Below are 19525 nucleotides of genomic sequence, written 5' to 3' on the forward strand. Positions count from 1 at the left end.
CCACAAACTCATGTGAGGTCATGTTAGCAAGAGCCAAACATGCAAACGCATGCATACACATGCTTTTTTCGCAAAGGGAAAATTGAATCTTCTGGCTCCATACCGCCTGGTACAAATGGACAATGTATCAGTAGGACCTGATGCCTCAGATGTCTGGGTTCATTAAAAATCTTGAGTGCTAGGACCGTGGACCGAGATTAAACAGAATATGAAAGGACAACGGAATTTACGGATGGCAAGTCACCAGCTCACCCTGGCATTTATAATAAACAAATGGTTTCTGTTTCCAATTTAAATTTCTCATTATACTGTGACTTTTGGAAAATGTGTTTTGATTTACCAATATTTTATCTGAAAAACGGTATAATTGATTAGACTTACATGGCTCTGATTTCAATACTGACAGCCTACCTCCCCCCATTAAACACACACGCACACACACTCACACACACGTACACACACACACACACACACACACACTCACACACACACGCCTACACACACACATACATACGTACACACATGCATGCACGCACACAGACACACGAATAGCACAGGCCCACACACACTAATGTGCAAGTGAAAAGAGGAATTCAGAATAGTTCCTGGGGCACAGTAATGCCATACACAACAAACCAACATATCAAACAGTCTTTTTTGAAAAATTAATTGCCCATAAGCGGCATAGAATCCACTTCATCTCTTTGAAAGACACTTCTGTAAGGGGGGGGGGGGGGGGCCCAAAAAATGGTGTGATAGACTTCACAGCCTGGGTGAGATGGACATCAATGCACTGTGCCAGCACTGGCTACATTAACCCATGGCTAAATCCCATCACACAAATGTCAGTGTATCCGTTATGAAACCATGACATTTAGATCCAAGGTCTCCATTATGGTTTTAGAGGGAGCTGATGTTTGTCCATTCTTCACATCCATCTGACCCACTCACGCCCTCGCAGCTTAGCCCACTGAAAGGAGGACAGATCACAGGGGCAAGGTGAAAGTGGCATGAACACACATTTAACTTCTTTATTCCATAGCATAGATGCAGAATTTTTTTTTTTTTTTACTATGAATAACAAAAATAATATCTGGCACACAATGTGGAACAGCATCCCAAAGACTATCCAAGACTAAATAAAGGTAACGTTATAAAACATAATTCTGTGTATATCATGTTATCTAACTTAATAAACACAATTGTATGAATACATTTGCCACAATTTATTACATTTTTTGTTGTTTGTCTTTGAAAAATTTTGTTGGAGAAATGATTGATGATTGAGTGTAGGAAAATTAATCCATGATGCATTTGTCAATTAGTTTAACCATCCATAATAGTTACCGTTATACAGCCACCAATCCATGAATAAACCCTTTCACAACTATCCATAGACTTAATAAAGAGTACAGGACAGAGCGGGACAATCTGTCATGAAGCTCTTATGTTAAGGCTGCAACACCTATAAGCCTCATAGCCAAGGAGCACGACATGTTTCATAATTGCCTCCTTACATTAGCTTGGATCTCCTCCCTCGGGACATTGGGGGGGGGGGGGGGCAGGCCTCAGAGACTGGTAGAGAGATGCAGAAGAGTAAACTCTGTCATTATCTCTCTCTCTCTCTCTCTCTCTCTCTCTCTCTCTCTCTCTCTCTCTCCCTCTCTCTCTCTCTCTCTCTCTCTCTCTCTGTCCTCCATTCGCTTTCTCTTTTCTTTATGCTCAACCTGCCATACCACCGGGCAGTTCAGATCACAAAATTCACAAATGATATCATGACAATTTTTCACGCTCTTCAAACTAGTGATGTTTTACCGACTCATTTACTATGATACCTTGTTACGGATCCAGCTGTGAATCAGGGATGCGTCATGGGGCTAGAAGGCCCGGCCCCCGCTGGGCCTGGCCAATGACCCAGAAGGCAATAGGGGGATGCCAGTGCCTGCAGCATGTGCTGCGCTGACAAAGCAGCAGGGCACTGTCAAAAACCCTCCCATACAAACTTTCCAGATCACTCCGTTTTTAACAGATGAGTAAGCACTGTGGCTGGCTTTTTTTCGTCTCTCATTCGTCTCCCTTTCCCCGTGAGACGAGGCAGGGCGGTTTCCCTGTGCGCTGGTGCAGCTCTCGTAGAATCCCATGCCCGGGAGGGTGAAGTGTAGCGATGAATCAGGGACGGAACGATGGTCATAGTTGGTGGCAAGGTCGCCGCGCGGGTTAAGCAACAGTCCGTACGAGTGCTCGTAAAGGATGATAGTGGCAGGAGTGGATATGCCCTGCGTGTCAGATATAAACCTCCACCACAAACCAAACAAATAAGACATAACCTTAATTACTAACACAATTTCCCAACCAAAGACTTCCCATTAGGTTTGCTTGTTTTGCACCAAGACGATATAATTCCCCAAATACATGTCTGCTATAGTGGCACAAGACACAATCCAAAAACGCTTTCCGAGAAGTGGCGAAAAAACGGGTTAATTGAACTGTGCACAAACCGAAAAAAATAAAAGGGTCATGGTTGTTTAGGGTTTTCCAGATGAAAACCCTCACGCGATCCCGGGCCCCTGCATTACTCGAATGAGGCTGCGGGGCCTGATGGAGCTCACAGTGTCAGGAGACATTAAATCCTCAGCGCCCGGAGCAAGTGCAAGAAACCCAGATCAGCCTGAGCCCCCTGACCCATCTGCCACCAGCCCACTGACCCTGCAACGGGTGGGGGAGAAGGGGTGAGGCCCGGCGCAGAAGAAGAGACGGCGGAAGATGATTGCATTTGCGGAAGAGTCGAAGGGGAGAGAAAGGGAGTGTGAGTGTGCATCGCAGGGTGCGAGAATAAATTCAATAGATATGTAAGTGAAGAAACAAAGATAGAAAGAGAGGCACGCAGACAAATGGTTCATGTCTTTTGGCCTCTGTTCACACATCAAGCCAAAATACCAGCAAATGGTTTCAAGAATGGTTCCTTCCCGCTCGGTTCACTCTGATTCGCTCTTTTCTCAGTTCATTTAACTGAATTAATGAGCAGGTCTTGTCTGTTTCTTCGAAAAATTAGAGTGTCTTGCGTCATTTTGCGGTATTAGCTTTGTGCCGCTTGACATGTTTCTGGAGAATGTCTGCAAGAAAAACATATTTATTTCAAATGGATTAAAACCATGCGATTTACTATCACTTTATTTTGAGTTTCGTATATTTATAAAATAACTGCTAACCAACAGTTATTATTTCCAAAGCACTAGGCATATTTGCATTTGCATAGATGCTTGGCGACGTCTAGGCTGTGAACCTTGGCACGTGTTGTTTGCTTGCTGTAATGTTATGAATGCCCTCTAATGCCTTCCCCATAGCGCGCGACTCCAGAGTCCCGTGGACCCGTCGCATTGTACAGATGCTGTACGGGCGCTGTGCGACAGTGGCCTCACTGCATGACACCAGCGGGGATGGAGAGAGAGACACCTAGAACATCAGACGCAGAGAACTTAAAGCGCTGCGTGCATCATGGGGTTCACTTCAGGACAGACCTGCATGCTCTCACAGTACACACTGTCAACACCGCCGTCACGTGCGCTCTGTAGAGTAGTAGCAGGCCTTTGATGGTAGGCCTACAGCCAAGCAGCATTCCTATAAGCATGCTACCGGCTGTCTATCGACTGTAGGTTGTTCATGCAGAATCAGGGAATCAGAGTTGCTTTTCTCATTTATAAGCACATTCCCGCATCAACAATGGGCTTGCTTATTGCCGTATGTAGAACATCCCCTTTTGTTTAGGAAATGATTTGACTTCATTCATTATTCATAAGCAGTGGCTGGGTTATTAATACCGTTTCTCCAGGCTTGCCACTGACACCGTAAACATTAGGAAATCACCCTTCGCCCAAGGCATTGCTGCAGCGGCTGCTGCCACGGCCGCTGTGCAAAGTGGTCACAATTGACTAGTTAGCGAGGGCACGCAGGACGCGGGAGACAGGCACTAAATGCCATACAACTGACCCGTGAATTTTTAATACAAGCAAAAAGCAATGACAGTCAGTCAGTCAGTGACAGGGGAAGGAAAAATGGCTGTGGAACTGAATATTACTGATGCAAGGGCGATATACAGCTCAGGGCTTTAGTCATTATTGCGACATAAATATAAGTTACATGAGCACATCAAAGCCCCCGTCCATTCATCCATTCATGCATCTATCCTCTTTGCTCACCTCCTCCTGGCTTCCTGGGGAGCGGTGGGGGGAGGGATTTGAAGCCCATCCCAATTTACAACAAACTTACTATAGACATAATGTGTCTTGACACCCTGGAAAGCATGGCAGACCGTTGCACACACACATTCACACACTCACTCACACACCCACGCACACACACATGCAATAATGAGCATTTGAAGTTATCAGCCTAACCTGCATGACTGAGGAGGTCAGAGGTCAAGCTTCATGCAGACCTGACCCGGCCCTAGGGCGGGAATTAAACCCAGGTTTCTGTAGCTAAGCGGCATTAAGCATTGTGCTACAATGCTACAAAGTTCTGCCTTGGGTACATCTTTTGCCCTTTAAGAAACATCCAGTGAGTCAAGATGTGTCTTGTTGATTCTTTTTCGGACAAAAGCTCATTGTAAATTGGATTTGCCGAAAATATATTTAGCACAATATATAAATATGTGTTTGAAAACAGGACATGTGTACTGCCCATATTCTTTGTAGTGATATTATTGGCATTCCAACAAAGGTGCTTCTTTATTCTCTTCATTCTTATACGCACGCATGTTAAAGCTCAGAACCAGTGGTTCTGTTTTGACGAGGGCCCTGTATTTGTTAATGTTGTAGCAACAGTAGAACCCCACTCTCTTCCTCGCTCTCTCTCTCTCTAGTCACTCTCTCCCTTCTCTTCCTCTCCCCCCTGGGGCTTAAGCACTGGTCAGACTGTAAAATGCGGGTGATGTTGGCACCTTTATGATATAAATATTCACACACCCTGGGCATGAGAAAGCTGTCAGCGGAACATTTGTTTCCCATTTTTCACCAAGCCAGAGCAGTTAAAGCTGAGAGGCATGAAAAGGAGACAAGGCGTTAAAAATGTACCACAACACTTACTATGTTGCCCTTTGGTGAATGTTTGCAGCTTAACAGATGGGGTTTCAATTGGCTGCCTTCTCTACTTTTCAAGTGTACGTTTATTCCATTCAAAAATTCCGACACCTCCACGATGTTACACAGGGTGCTGTGACCTAAGTATTAAACACTTCAAATCTGCGTCTGCGGCTACACTTGCATACACACACACACACCCACACATGCACACCCACGCACACACACACACACACGCACGCACGCACGCACACACACACACACACACACACACACACACACACACACACACACACACACACACACACACACACACACACACACACACACACACACACACACACACACTCACACACACACACACACGTAATCCCCCAATCTCTTTGTGTGTCTACCCATTATGGAATTTCCCCTGAAGACCAATTTAGGCTATGCTGGGCTGTTTATAACGCATAAAAAAACCGATGCATTCACGTCAACAGAAGTGAATGACAAGCGATGTCAGAGGTGCGTGATCTGACCCATGCATTCAAGTAAGCTTTTACAACTCTCCAACCCCCAAGACACACACACACACACACACACACACACACGCGCCCATCCTACCGTAAATAGATCAAAGCACATCTGTTTCTGCAAGCAGCACCCACACATCTATAATTGCAAGCTGGCTTTAATGGCTGTGGGCGACCCGTCGGACGCTAAGCACTTTGGACACGGCGGAGGACGGAGCATATGAGTGGACACCGTACCCTCAGTGGTGATCATCAGACTGGGAATTCTCTGGAGCCACGGCAACGGCTGTCTGGTCTGGGGCAGACTGAAATAGATATCACAACTCCGGCCCAGGGACCCGTGGCCCTCGGGGGCCAGACGCTGACCACACAGCTGGGGTCAGGGGAGAGGGGTAGACCGCCGGACAGAGATAGAATCCAGTGTTACACAGGATGCGTGTGGGTGGGGTGTTGGCCGGGGGATGGTGGGGTTTGTAGAATTGCATTGATGGTGTCGGTGATAGGTTTGAAAAGGGTGGTGCCTGGAGGTTGAGGTCGGAGGGCCGCATGTAAGAGGTTGAACTTGAGGCACGGGGAGAGCGAACGTTAAGCATGGGAACGGAAGCGCCTTGGGGTTCAAGGTCTGAACCGGGGGTCCACATTGCGTCGGCCGGATTGGATGGTGAGAGAAGCCTCAAGTTGACCAGTTGACACACTGTGACGCTGATTGTCCCTAATGAGCGTGCCGCTGTCACTGCACATCTGCCCCCGTTCACTTGTAGGATCCGGCACCCGCCTAACCTGCTGCAATCAGGGCCCAAACTCACCCACTCTGCCACCTCACCGCCTCTGTGCTGATTGTCAGGCAGTAGAGAGTACAATGTACAAATGTGGACCTTAAATGTGTCAATAAGTCAAAGTCTGAAACTGAGTAATGAAGTCCGGAAAAAATCGAAGTGATTGTCTTTTGGGTTATCACACTAGTAAACTTCCACGCCTAATTATTAATCATGAATTAGTCGAAGTTGTGAACAGTGCAATGATTATTAAAATCGACACCTATACAGTGTCTTCAGCTATATATTTTTCCACAGTAAACAATCGCAAGCATTACGTTCAAACCACATTTATTTTCAATTTATCTTTCCACATTTTGGATTCGGTGAACCCTGCAATGAATTTGAGTTTCAATCAAAGATGTAATGCAAATTCAGCTGCACAGTAATCGTGCAGCTATAATTGACTTCCTCTCCTACTGCTCTTGTGCAGCTGTTAATTGGGAAATACAGTAGAGCAGCACATTGTTCATTGTTCTGTTGTCCCGCGAATGGCGTGGTGAAATGTTCCGGCAGTGGAACATTGAGCATGTGATAGATATTAATCAGTCTGCAGATGGGAGTGCACGATTTCACGGGTTCAAGTGACAGGGGGGAGAGAGAGAGTGAGAGAGAGAGAGAGATTGCATCATGTTCATGGCAGATGATGGTAATGATGATAGAGAACAAAGTCACTCTGATCCAGGCGGGACGGTTTGGAGGATGGACCCTTCCCGATCTGTCCCGACTCCAGAGCACGCTCCCCGCAGACGGACCAGCTCCTCCGACATTCCTCATGATCACCCTTGTGGAAAAATGGCACAAAGGTTTACTAAACATCGTGGTGGTGGCTGTGGCACCAATTATTCTTAATATACATCAAATAGCCCGGGCCGGGTCCGTGGGAGCGCACTGATCACTCCGATGATGGGGACTGTCAGTCTCGTCCTGCTGTTGAAATAATTAGTCTGTGCCCTGCGAATAAAACAATAATAAGACAACAGCCGACAGAACATCTAGAATATGCACGTCACCTCGGATGACCTGCAAGCACGCCACGCCGTGGCCCCCAAAACAGGGTCACGTCTTCGGGCGCGGCCTGGATCACGCTGCCCCGATGGCTGGAGGATTGTGTTACTGCGACTGGTACAGAGAATGTAGGCTGGATATCGGGGTACACATTGAGAGTGTTGTTTGACTCACCGGGCGTCACTGAAGAACTCTTTCCAGTTGCTCTTTGAAGGTTGGAAATTTACTTGCAAAAGTTGCTCTGCCAAACAGGCCTTTGTTAAGTTGTTTATAATAAAAGTATTTGACTAAAGATGGTCTCGGATGAAATGATAAGCGTGTCATTAACTTCTCATGCTCGTGTCGCACATTGGGTTAATGATCGACAGCTCTGATTAAAAGTTCTTGAAGTTTTGAATATGAACAACTTCAATAGTTTTCTTCGACACAATTGTTATTGGGGAGAACATGTATAATTTAATATTATTACCATATATTAACAACCCCACCTCAATTACTATCAGAATGGTGCCTGAATGTATACCTGAATTTATCCCACTCACTGCAAAGACTGATACATTTTGAGGCATTTCCCTCTTAAGGTATAGTGTCCAATTCTGTCCATCAATTTTACTGCCCCCACTTTTGTTACTACTGTTCAAAACGGTGTAAAACTGTTCTGCAGTGTACAACTGTAGTAGTAAAGTACCTCTTTGCGGGTGTGAAGTCACTAGCAGTTCATCTGCCGGGGGGGTGGGGGGCGAATGCAAAGCACCAGCATTTGTTTCACAACCAGCTAAAGCAGTGTCAACTCGTTGACATGTGCAGTTAAAAGGGGGGGGTCAAGACAGTGTCCATTGTGGTAGCTTTATGCAGAGTGGAGAGTGGAAAGCTTCTTAGAGATGCTGAGCTACACTGACGTCGAGGCTCACTGGCCTTCATCAGTGTCCCTTCCAGCAAACGTTATCTCATTGTTCCCCTATCAGTCGTTTGCTAAATGAATGTGTGGTTGTGTGTGTGTGTCTGTGTGTGTGTGTGTGTGTGTGTGTGTGTGTGTGTGTGTGTGTGTGTGTGTGGGTGACAGCAATATATATTGCTTTCTAATATAGCTTCTTTCTTTCTATGCTACCCAGATAGAGAAGTGCATTAACAATATGCACAATATTGTTTCTGTTTCTAAATGCTCTCTCTGGAGAGCAAATATTGCAATGTTCAAACTAAGACAACTATAAGACATGTCTGTGGTTGAGAGAGACAGACAGCGAGAGAGAGAGAAAGAGATGAATGATAGAGAGAGAAAAGGGAGAAAATGAGTGGGAAAGAGAGAAAAAGAGAAAAGGAGGGAGAAAGAGAGAGAGAGAGAGGGGGGGGGTGAGAAGGGGGAGATAGAGAGAGAGGTGACAGGAGCGTGGCTAAGTGTGAACCCAGAGTCGTCACGCGAGCGTAGTGGATCGGGGGGCAGGGGGTCCGGCTAGGAGGGGCGGAGGCTGAACCGTGGGGGGAGAAGGGTGATGATGAGAACCGACACGAGCCACATGAGGCCCCCTGACAAAGCAGGAGCATCCCCGCGGTGTGTCCAGCAGACACACACACACACACACACACACACACACAAATATGCACAAATGCGTTCACAAAAACACAAAAATATGCACACACACACACACACAAACACACACACACACACCCACACATGCACACACATCCAAACACAAACATGCACACACATAAATATGCACAAACAAACACACACATCTACAAACACACTAACACACACATACGCAGACAGACACCCACGCACATGAACAAACACACACACGTATGCACAAACATCCACGCACACACAGACACATGCGCACACACACACAAGCACACATATACGCACACACACACGCCTACACACACACAAATACATATCCGCACACACACATGCAAAACCACATTCACAGCACACTACAACAACATCAAATAGTAGTCCTACTGTAAAACTTAAGACCTCATAAGGGTTGTTTCAGTGTATATGGGTACACAAATTAAGAAAGAAACCAAGCAAAACGTTTTCTTAACAATAGGAAAAACAACAAAACACACTACAATCGTCTTTTTAGAAGAAGATTATTTGGAATTTCTCATCTTGACTGCCAAAATGTGGCTCCATTTTCTGGTATATGTGATGACTGTGCTCCCTCTAGTGGTCCTGCAGTTAATAGCAATACTCGATTGGTACTGTAGCAGAACTAGAATGCATAGACATTCATATTTTAAGAAATTAACATTAAAATCAAAGTTTTCATCCTACAAAATAAAGTTTTGTAGGATGCTCAGCCATTGGTCAGCCTGTCCTCTTCAATTGTTCAGCGACAGTTGTGTCAAGTTAGGATAAACCAGAAGTCAGATAACTATATGGGGTAGAACTTTATGCCCAAAAAAGAATACAAAAATAAATAAATCAATATTGGCTCAAATGGAAACATCCTAAATCTGGTTAGGCACCTTTGGTGGAACCATGCTGGTGATGGCATGCATGCTGTGGACACCAGAAGTCATTCCCAGTTAGCCTCACCAGCACCTCACTGGTCCAGCCTGCCTTTAAAGCGATATGCCTTCTGGGCTCTCCTTTTATGGGGCCGTAGTTGCCACCATCGACTATTGTATGATTCCCATCGGTTTGACCTCCCCTCCCTGCCTCCCTCCTGCCCTCTCCCCCTTTCCCCTCCCTCCATCAGGCCCCCTTGACTTAACCACCAGAAAAAGGTCACATTTCTGAGGAGTGACTTCTATGCGTGTTCCATGCTGGGTCGTCGCTTTCAATTTCCCCAAGACGTTTCACGTCACACGCCAGTCTGAGGCAGCGCACCCCACGTAGGTCTATGGGGAGAGGAGGGGGATGAGAATACAATGGAGGAATGAAATACAATTCTGATTGTGTTCTCACTCAACGTTACACAGCATGGTCTTACATCCACTGACATAAATAACACAGAGTTTGAGAAGCCATAAAATGAACCTGGAGGTGATGAACAACCATAAGAAGGTCCCATATGAAAAGTTTACCTATGTACGTGCTCAACGGCTGAGATACTCCTTGCCTAGAAACTTTTCTTAATGTCGACTGCAGAAAGTCGTTGTGCTGACGGATTTAATTTAGGGGAAGAGGGGTCTGAGGGGTGTGTGTATATGTGTGTGTGGGGGGGGGGGGTACGGTTAATGACCCCCACCTCCCTCTTCATTTGTGTACACCCCCCCTGTGCCCGCCACCGCACGAAGGTTGGCAATCGCCTGAGGATACACCCAGTGAGAGAAAAAAAAAAACTGCCTGTCCTTCTGTTTTTCCGCAAAACTGCCCAGACAGTTTGAGATGTTTAACTCGTTGGGCCAAATTAATGGAGCACAAAATACAGCCCTTCTCTGCAGCGTGCCTCCAAATCGCTGGTGACACTGACTAGATGCTACTTGTATTGTGACCCCGCCAGAGTTGTATCATAACTGCATTTGACTGGTGACGATTAGTGACCTTTGTGGGCGTACAGCTGCCATCCATTTCAATTAGGCCCGGGGTCGTAAAATGGCAAACAATGATCCCCGGCTTTTCTCAGGGAGGACATTCAGGCCTTGTACTGCACTGTTTAAAGAAAACTAGTAGGCGACTTCTACCTGCTTATGATCGGAGCACTTTTTGTAGTGCAGCATTATATATAGTTTTGTCATGCTATTTGCTCCAAGATTTCTTTGTTCTCAGTTGCGCTTGGAATCTGCATGGAAGAATCGGCTAAATGTGCTATGATACATGCAACCTCACTTAAATTTATACTTTTACAACATAGGATTTGACAAAAGTCCAAATGTATTACATATCAATTATTTATTGTATATCAGAAACTGAGTTACCGTGAAAATAAAACATCCACACGATAACTTATTGCGATGATTTATACCTATGGGGTTTGTATTGCGATAGGCTCACTGCCCAAATATTGAAAAGCTTTGAATAATAAAATCGAATAAGAAACTGTGTGAGATATCTGACACATTTCATGCCATGTATTCTAAAAGTATATGTATTCGTCTCTCAAAAATCTCACTCGTGTGCTGTTGGCATGCAACTGCTAAACATCCGTGGATCTGTGGAAGCTGTAAACTGCACTGTGGGCACAGCAACGTGTGCCACGTTTATGCTACTTCTCAGAAAAGAAGCGTTCTATCTTTGTAAGGCAATATCGCTGGCGGTTAACTTTTCCGTCATGGATACCTTTTTTATACCCCTTCCAAAGTTAAAAGGGCGATGGTGGTTTTGTGTTGTTGCTTTTTTTGTTTCACCAGAACTTCCAGCACATGGAGCGGAGGTGCTCAGAATCTTGCAGCCGATACACACAGAAACCTCAGATTGTATCACTTCCCGAGAAGCCCTGGGTTTTTTAGACCGGAGCACCATCAGAGTTCAGTCCTTGTTGCAATATTAAGCAACTGCAACGGGTATTGGGAAAGAAAGCCTGTGTTTATGTGAGCCTGTGTGGTTTCACTACATTACTACTACCCAGTAGTAATAATGACCCTCAGTGTAGAATTGAAAAAAGATGGTGATTATGAGGAGTGAGAAAATGCAAAAAAGTGGTCATTGCCGATGTAGTCCTATACTGGCCTATATTTATTGATGTTAAAAGTCTCTTAAAGGTAGCATACAACATATTAGTCATATCTAATTTATAATGAATTTTGCTCTCAGCTTGACTACAATATTCAAAAAGTGACACATTCTATCTAATTTGCGCAATGCTTCAATAGCTCTTTGAAGGATCAGAACCTAAGTGTCTATAGGCCGAGCCAACATCAGGTACACAAAGTTGGGGGTGGGATTTCACATACTTGATGTACAGTTTCAGTGGTTCATGTGGAGAGAGCGAATAAACATAGCTGTCACGAAAGTCTGTCAAAAGCCACAGTACTGCCAGAAGGGAATTCATATCATAGGTATACCTGTAAGTACCGGACCACTGACAAACGCAAACAGCTTGTTGAGCTGCCGAAGGAGCAGTTGTCCTTATTTGTCGTCGATAAACAGCTGTTTCCTGCCAGGGAATATTTCTCAACTAGATCACAGGAATCTATTTCATGTTTTTTCGTTTTTTGGCGGTTCTCCTCGACAACAGATGGCGATGTTTTCTGATAACATTACAGTGGATCCGTTTTCAGTCTCTCCTCTTCCCAACCAGAGCTCCTGTAATGTTTTCGCCGACCAGGCTGTTGCCACGGTTCTCTTCCCCATCTTCTACTTGCTGGTGTTCCTCATCAGTGCCTGTGGCAACAGCCTGGTGCTCTACGTGATCTGTCGCAGTCAGCAGAAGTGTAACTCCACTTCCATCTACCTGCTGAACCTGGCTCTGTCCGACACCCTCTTCACCCTGGTGCTGCCAGCCAGGATCACCTACTACATCCGTGGCTTCGACTGGCCTTTCGGGGACGTCATGTGCACGTTGAACGCAGTCATATTCTTTGCAAACACCTATGCAGGTATGCATAACGATAGCGTGAGAAACACATGCACATGATTTATTTGATTTATCTTTTTTGTTTTAATTTTGCAATGGTTATCGTGGGTCGTACGCTCATGATTTTTGGTGGTTTTCAACAAGAACAACTTAACGACTTCAACCTTTGACCCGCCATAGGCATCGGCTTCATGACCTGCATCTCCGTGGACCGCTACCTGGCCATGGTGCATCCGCACCGGCTGCGGAGCCTCCGCAGTGTGAAGGTGGTCCGGCGGGTGTGCGGCTTGGTCTGGGCCATTGTGCTCCTGGAGGTGGCCTCCGTGCTGTTCAAGAGCATGCTCACGACCACCGGGAGCCAACGCACCTGCATGGAGTTCTCCAACTTCGGGGGCAGGTCCATGCCGTATCTTCTCCTGCTGGCCTGCGTCGTCTCTTTTTTCATCCCGCTGGCGCTGATCCTCGGCTGCTACGCCCAGATCAACGGGAAGCTACGCTCCACGGCGCGGCAGAGCCCACTGGGCAGCGGGGCAGGGGGGGGAGTAGGCCATCGCAGGGCCAACACCATCATCCTTCTCATCCTGCTCACCTTCATGGTGAGCTTTGGCCCGTACCACGTCAACATCATGCAGTTCATGGTGAGGAGACTTCTCGAAGAGCCCCAGTGTCAGGAAAAGAGTGACTTCAAGGTGTCGCTGCAGGTGAGCCTGACCGTATTTTTCCGTTTCCGCCTACATAGATTTGAGATCCATGTATTTTGTGTTCTGAGATGTTCTTTCTACACTTGTGCTCCAGGTGACGGTGTTGCTCATGAACTTGAACTGTGCCTTGGATCCCATCCTCTACTTTTTCGCGATAAAGACCTACAAGAAGAGGGTGATGAGTCTGTTCAAGGGGAATAAGTTGACCTCCTCTGATCTTCATTTGAAAGTCAGGGAGAAGAGCAGCAGCAGTACCTAAGAAGGTAGAGTGAAAAGTGAAAGATAGAGCCCTGTGTTTCATTTTATCTTATTTGTATTTTGGGTTATGTTGTGTAATATGATGTAAAACCTCACTATCTTAACTATTAGAATATGTAGAAATATTTGAGTTATTACCGGGGGTCAATAATCATTTGTGTGTAGTATCCCAAAATAAACAAAATTACAACAAAACTACTAGGAATATGCAGTCCATTGATTTGATGGCATTAAACATTGAAGTATTTTTTGTTCTGAATTGTGATTAGAACTTGTTTGGTCTGTTTGGGAAACTTTTTTGGTCATTAAAAGAAAAACATTAATGACTTTGCTCACTTTCAGTCGGCAAAGAAGTAGATATGTGGACCAAGTCGGGTGGAAACTATTAGAACCTAGCAAAGCGTGTAATTGGATGTCATTAGTTCCTTCTCGGGCACTGTGAAAAATTCTCCCTCTCATTTCCCTATTTACAAATCTGATGAGGCAGAGAGAGACAAGTGCTTGAGAGAAAAAAGACAAGGAAAGTTGGGTGATGAAACTGCAATTTCCTCAATAAGGAATAACATTATTTCCCTGAGCATTTCCCAGAATATTTAACCGTTATGAAGGTGGCCCTGTCAATAAACTCTTCAGACAATTATTATGGGTGCTTTTACAGGTTATGAGCAGGTGCACTCTCTCCACTCCACACACATGGATACACACATACACATGCACATGCACACACACACACACACACACACACACACACACACACACACACACACACACACAAACACACACACACACACACACACACACACACACACACACACACACACACACACACACGGACACAACAACATATGGAAACTCAAACAAATAGACATGCATACATACATACACACACACATATACATACACACACACACACACACACACACACACACACACACACACACACACACACACACAGACACACCCACAAACACATGTACACATAAACCCACACATAAGCCCTCAAACACACGGAAACACAAACATATATGCATACACGCACCCACACACACCCAAACACACCTACACACACACACACACACACACACACACACACACACACACACACGGACACAACAACATATGGAAACTCAAACAAATAGACATGCATACATACATACACACACACATATACATACACACACACACACACACACACACACACACACACACACACACACACACACACACACACACACACAAAGACACACCCACAAACACATGTACACATAAACCCACACATAAGCCCTCAAACACACGGAAACACAAACATATATGCATACACGCACCCACACACACCCAAACACACCTTAACACACACACACACACACACACACACACACACACACACACACACACACACACACACACACACACACACAAGCGATGCCATATTCACCTCAAATTACCTATGAGGCAATCCCGTGCACACATGAAAAGGGAATAAAGAGAAGTTTAAAAGAACATTGGAACCCTGGTTCACGGTTCTCTTCACAAACACATCTTGTGTCTGAGTGAGTGTGGGTGTAAGGCTATGTAGTGGTGCTAGCACCGTCACCACTTCCCCTGGCACCTGGCAGCCAAAACCACTCAGAAAGCACCTACTCCTGAGCTGCGCTCTGATCATCTGCGTCGTCAAGACACACAAAGAGGAAGAAGACTCTTTTTATAGAACATTGAACAGAGACCTGCTTAAATGGAAAGAGAAAGAGAGAGGCGTACAAGGCAGAGAGGGAGGAGGGAGAGCGAGATGTTGTGGTAGAGAGGGAGAGAGACGGTAGGAGCCATGAATACATCCTGTTTGCAACCCAAAATGAATATTCCCTTGGTTGTAGTTTGACAACGAACGTGTTGGGTGAAATAAATGTGTCTTGAAAACAGTCATTAGGTGTTTGACGCACTTTTTTCCAAAGATTTAATGACAGAAAATAAAACATTGATCCATCCATTGGAAATGAGCTTTGAAGGACAACAGCAGGGAACCGTATTCCAATTGTGTATAAATCCTACAATTACACATGTCTTTCTCATAGTTTTGAGGAAACCAGGTTATGTTGTTAAATCTTCATCCAGGATGAATCGTCATCTAAACCCGCTGGATCTAGGCTTGTTACTGCTGCTCTCACTTCCCCAAGGGCAGTGATAACCTGATTATTAATTTAAATCGTATTGAATTGCATTACAGTTTGCCAAAGTGAATGAAATTCAGCTAAACTGTTTTCTCTTTTTTTTCAAAGTGACCTTTTTAATCTTAATCTGTAATCCAAGATCATATAGCTAATCCATGCACAGAGAAGATGGACAAATGCAATGAAGTCACACATCTAATCTAATCTACTCATCTAATGTATTTCATTATGCGTTAAAATTATAACAAAACATTGATTCTGCGCTGGTTCATTTCGACTGATTTTGATTCAGGATTTAGTACACAGGGGCAGCTCCACAGTCTCCACAGTTTTCTTTATGTTAATGAGTGGAAAAACATACCGGTATATATAGCATATACAGCAAAAGCACTGCTGCCATCGTGTGTCCTACTTTAGTTACTGCTGCATCCCTTCCTCTGTATCAAGATGGCGCTTCAACCTTTGGATCGCATGATGACCGTTTCATAGAAATTGCATATTTTGTATCGATCATTCTTTCTCAACATAGACCAAACCTATATACTCTGCTTTGATTGGCTGAGGTAACTGTCCCCACAGAATGTGTGGAGTGGGATAAGGAGTTTAGCATATCAACCCAGTCTCTTCAATATGCGTACAGATCGCACGGTTTTACAATTTCAAAATGCGTGCAGTAGATACGCCATATGCCAATTTCGCGTGCATATGATACTCAAAACCCAGCATTAACTTCTGTGGAGGGCAGATGCGTCCACATACCTCGCATCACTTTATACCCATACCGACGTCACCAGCGAGGCATGCTGCGTTCCATTGCACTCAGAACTCGGGAATTTCCGTCTTCCGATAAGGAAAAGTGCAATAAAATGGTTGTTAAAGTCGGAAATTCGGGCAACACTTGACTTCACTGAGGTGACGCAGAGAACGTCACAGCCCAACCCAGTCGCCAAAAGCATACATTGACTGTACGTTTTCGTGAACTCTGGATTACGTCGCATTTCAACGTATAATAGCGTGTTATACGCTATAAAGTATCCGCGCTACGCGCGGATACTTTAGGTGCCCCCCCCCCCCCTTCAATAAATGCTATGGCAGAATAAAGAATAAATTCATGCATTATCATTCAACTTGAACATGTGTTTTTACAGTTTAGAGTGGTGGAGGGAAAACGTATGTTGGCCAACCCGAAAGTGAGCGTCGCCCTGGGTTCCCTTGACAACAAGCCAACGGGTTTTTCCATTGGATTTTGTATTATTGGAGAAAATTTAGCATTTTTGAAGCACCTCCTCAAAAACTGAAAATAAAAAAATAAATAAAAATAACCGTGCTCCAAAGAACGAAATGTAAACCAATGCATTCTGAATGGGAGTGCTTCTCCGATTTTTCCATGCTACACAGAACGAAATGTAAACCCATGCAAATAAAGGCTCCATGGTCATAATAATTTAAATATAATTAAATTAAAGCGTGTAACGAGGAAATGAGACGATCTAGTTGTGGGCCAGCAGAGGCTGAATTTTAACCGAATTCGGCCCATAACCTTATTTTTTTACATCGCTTTCATATCATGAATAGTTTAATATTTTCTGGTATACCTTAACCACACTTACAAATTGGTGGAAGTGGATTTTCAACGGTCAATTAGGCTACAGATCTTGTTATAACGATAATTGAATAAAAGCTACATGGTCTTAATATTAGAGGCTAACTGAATAATTGTATAGTTATTTATATATTAATATTAAATGAATTCAATATTAAACCAATGCATTTCAATCTGGAGATTTTTTTCGACTTCAGAAGGGGGGGCGGGCTGCGCAGTGCACGCTCTAGCATCATCTTGTTATAAAACACCAAATGATGTTTCCAATGAGGATCTAAAACATACTTTTTGATCAAGGATATCATAATATTTCCAAGAGGTTAGGTGTATGATCGGAATGACAGATGAATAGATGGGGCTATTTTTATTTTTTTATGTTGTACTTTTTGAGATCCGGGATGATACATAAACATCTAGGGCTGTAGACTCAGACTCCCAGGCCAGGCCTAATGTCACAGCAGATGATAGGGCGTTGACCTTAACTCTAATAATGTGTGGTCACTAGAGATAGCCAGTGCTACAGATGGTTATCACGGTCAATAAATGCTTTGAGAGTTGAAGTTTCTTTTTGTATTAGTATTAGTTTATTTTACTCTGGGGCAGGCCTGCCGGCTCCCCTGTAAACGCCCCTCCACTTCAGTCTCAATCAGTGGAGGACAAGTGTGTTGCATCAATATCTAATAATGACCATGTTACCAGGTAACCTTACCAGTCAATAAGAGGTTACGCATGCAGTAGCATGTGTTTAACCTGGAGAGGGAGCCATCCAATATTTTATTGACGTAGAAGGCTTGGTGATGATGATATATCTGATTCTGAGCTATGTGCTATAATGGTGGTGTGCATGATTGTTTTTCCCGACCCCGTTTTGACTAAACTACATCAGGTAAAATCTGATTTCACTGTTACCGTATATTCATTATGCATTGAATCGTTCTTAACTTTATTCTGTATCATTGCATGTAAAACACTTAACCTGGGGTTCAGCCACCCTTCGATATCTGATTTCTGCTTTCTAATCTCAATTGTTAATTTTATTTTTCTGTATTTAAACCTACAATGCGAGAGTTTGTAGTATTAAACCAGGCGAAATCTTCAATCATCATATCAAAATGTAAGAGGAAACTTTTATCAATCTAATCTGGAATATCATTTGCGGCATGTGGTCTGGTCTGCAGTAGCCCACACAAAATCCATTCACTAAGAAAGGTTCACATGAATGAACACCTTCCCCAATGATACTGTATGATATAATTTTGATATTATAATATTAGATAAAGGTGTTTTTGTTCAAAAATATGTAAAGGGAATCTGTCATTTTTGCCATTCTTTGGACTGATGTCCAAAGAGTGTCATTGGTTTCCCGTGATATACTTCACAGCTGTGCTACTTCCTACCAGCAACGAGGGTTGCGTTGTTTTTAAAGGAAGTAGGTCAAAGAGGACACTTCTTTCAATTATTCTGAGAGCTTCATCTGTGAGATGGTTTCTATACCCACTCCTCCATCTTTGGTCTTCTATGGACTGTGTGTGTACTGAACTATCTACCTCCTTCACATCAAACAATGTGTTAACCACTGGGTGTCACTGCGATGTAATGTACATATCAACATCTCTGTTATTTTGAAAACATGCCCCCCCTGCCCTGAGTAGCCCACCTTTCAGAATAAATGGGAAGTGATACAGAGAACAGAGAACCTTCCTAGGTACAAATTCTGAAACCATTATCCATATTTTTGTTCTTCTTTCGTTTTTGTCTTATTTTCTGAATTCCCCTGATAACAAAGGGAAAGAAAAACCAAATGCAAAGAAATGCTTTGCAGAAAACAAGTGATCTTATGTCTCATCACCAGCTGCCTTAGGGCATATTTCATCAGATAGCGCTCAAGAGGATATCCTCTTGGTCTATCCTTTTTAA

General features: G+C 44.2%; 1 protein-coding gene across 1 annotated transcript; it reads left to right on the forward strand.

Moving 5' to 3' along the window:
* Nucleotides 1-12390: 12390 nt before the first annotated feature.
* On the forward strand, nt 12391-13974 carry LOC307072864 (G-protein coupled receptor 183). Its single transcript, XM_079732401.1, has 3 exons — nt 12391-12903; nt 13062-13582; nt 13677-13974. The coding sequence occupies exons 1-3, from the start codon at nt 12543-12545 to the stop codon at nt 13839-13841; spliced, it is 1047 nt and encodes a 348-aa protein (XP_079588527.1). The 5' UTR covers nt 12391-12542; the 3' UTR covers nt 13842-13974.
* Nucleotides 13975-19525: the final 5551 nt, after the last annotated feature.

Source organism: Pollachius pollachius (genome assembly GCF_949987615.1).
Source record: "Pollachius pollachius genome assembly, chromosome: 3".
NCBI classification, from domain to species: Eukaryota; Metazoa; Chordata; class Actinopteri; order Gadiformes; family Gadidae; genus Pollachius; species Pollachius pollachius.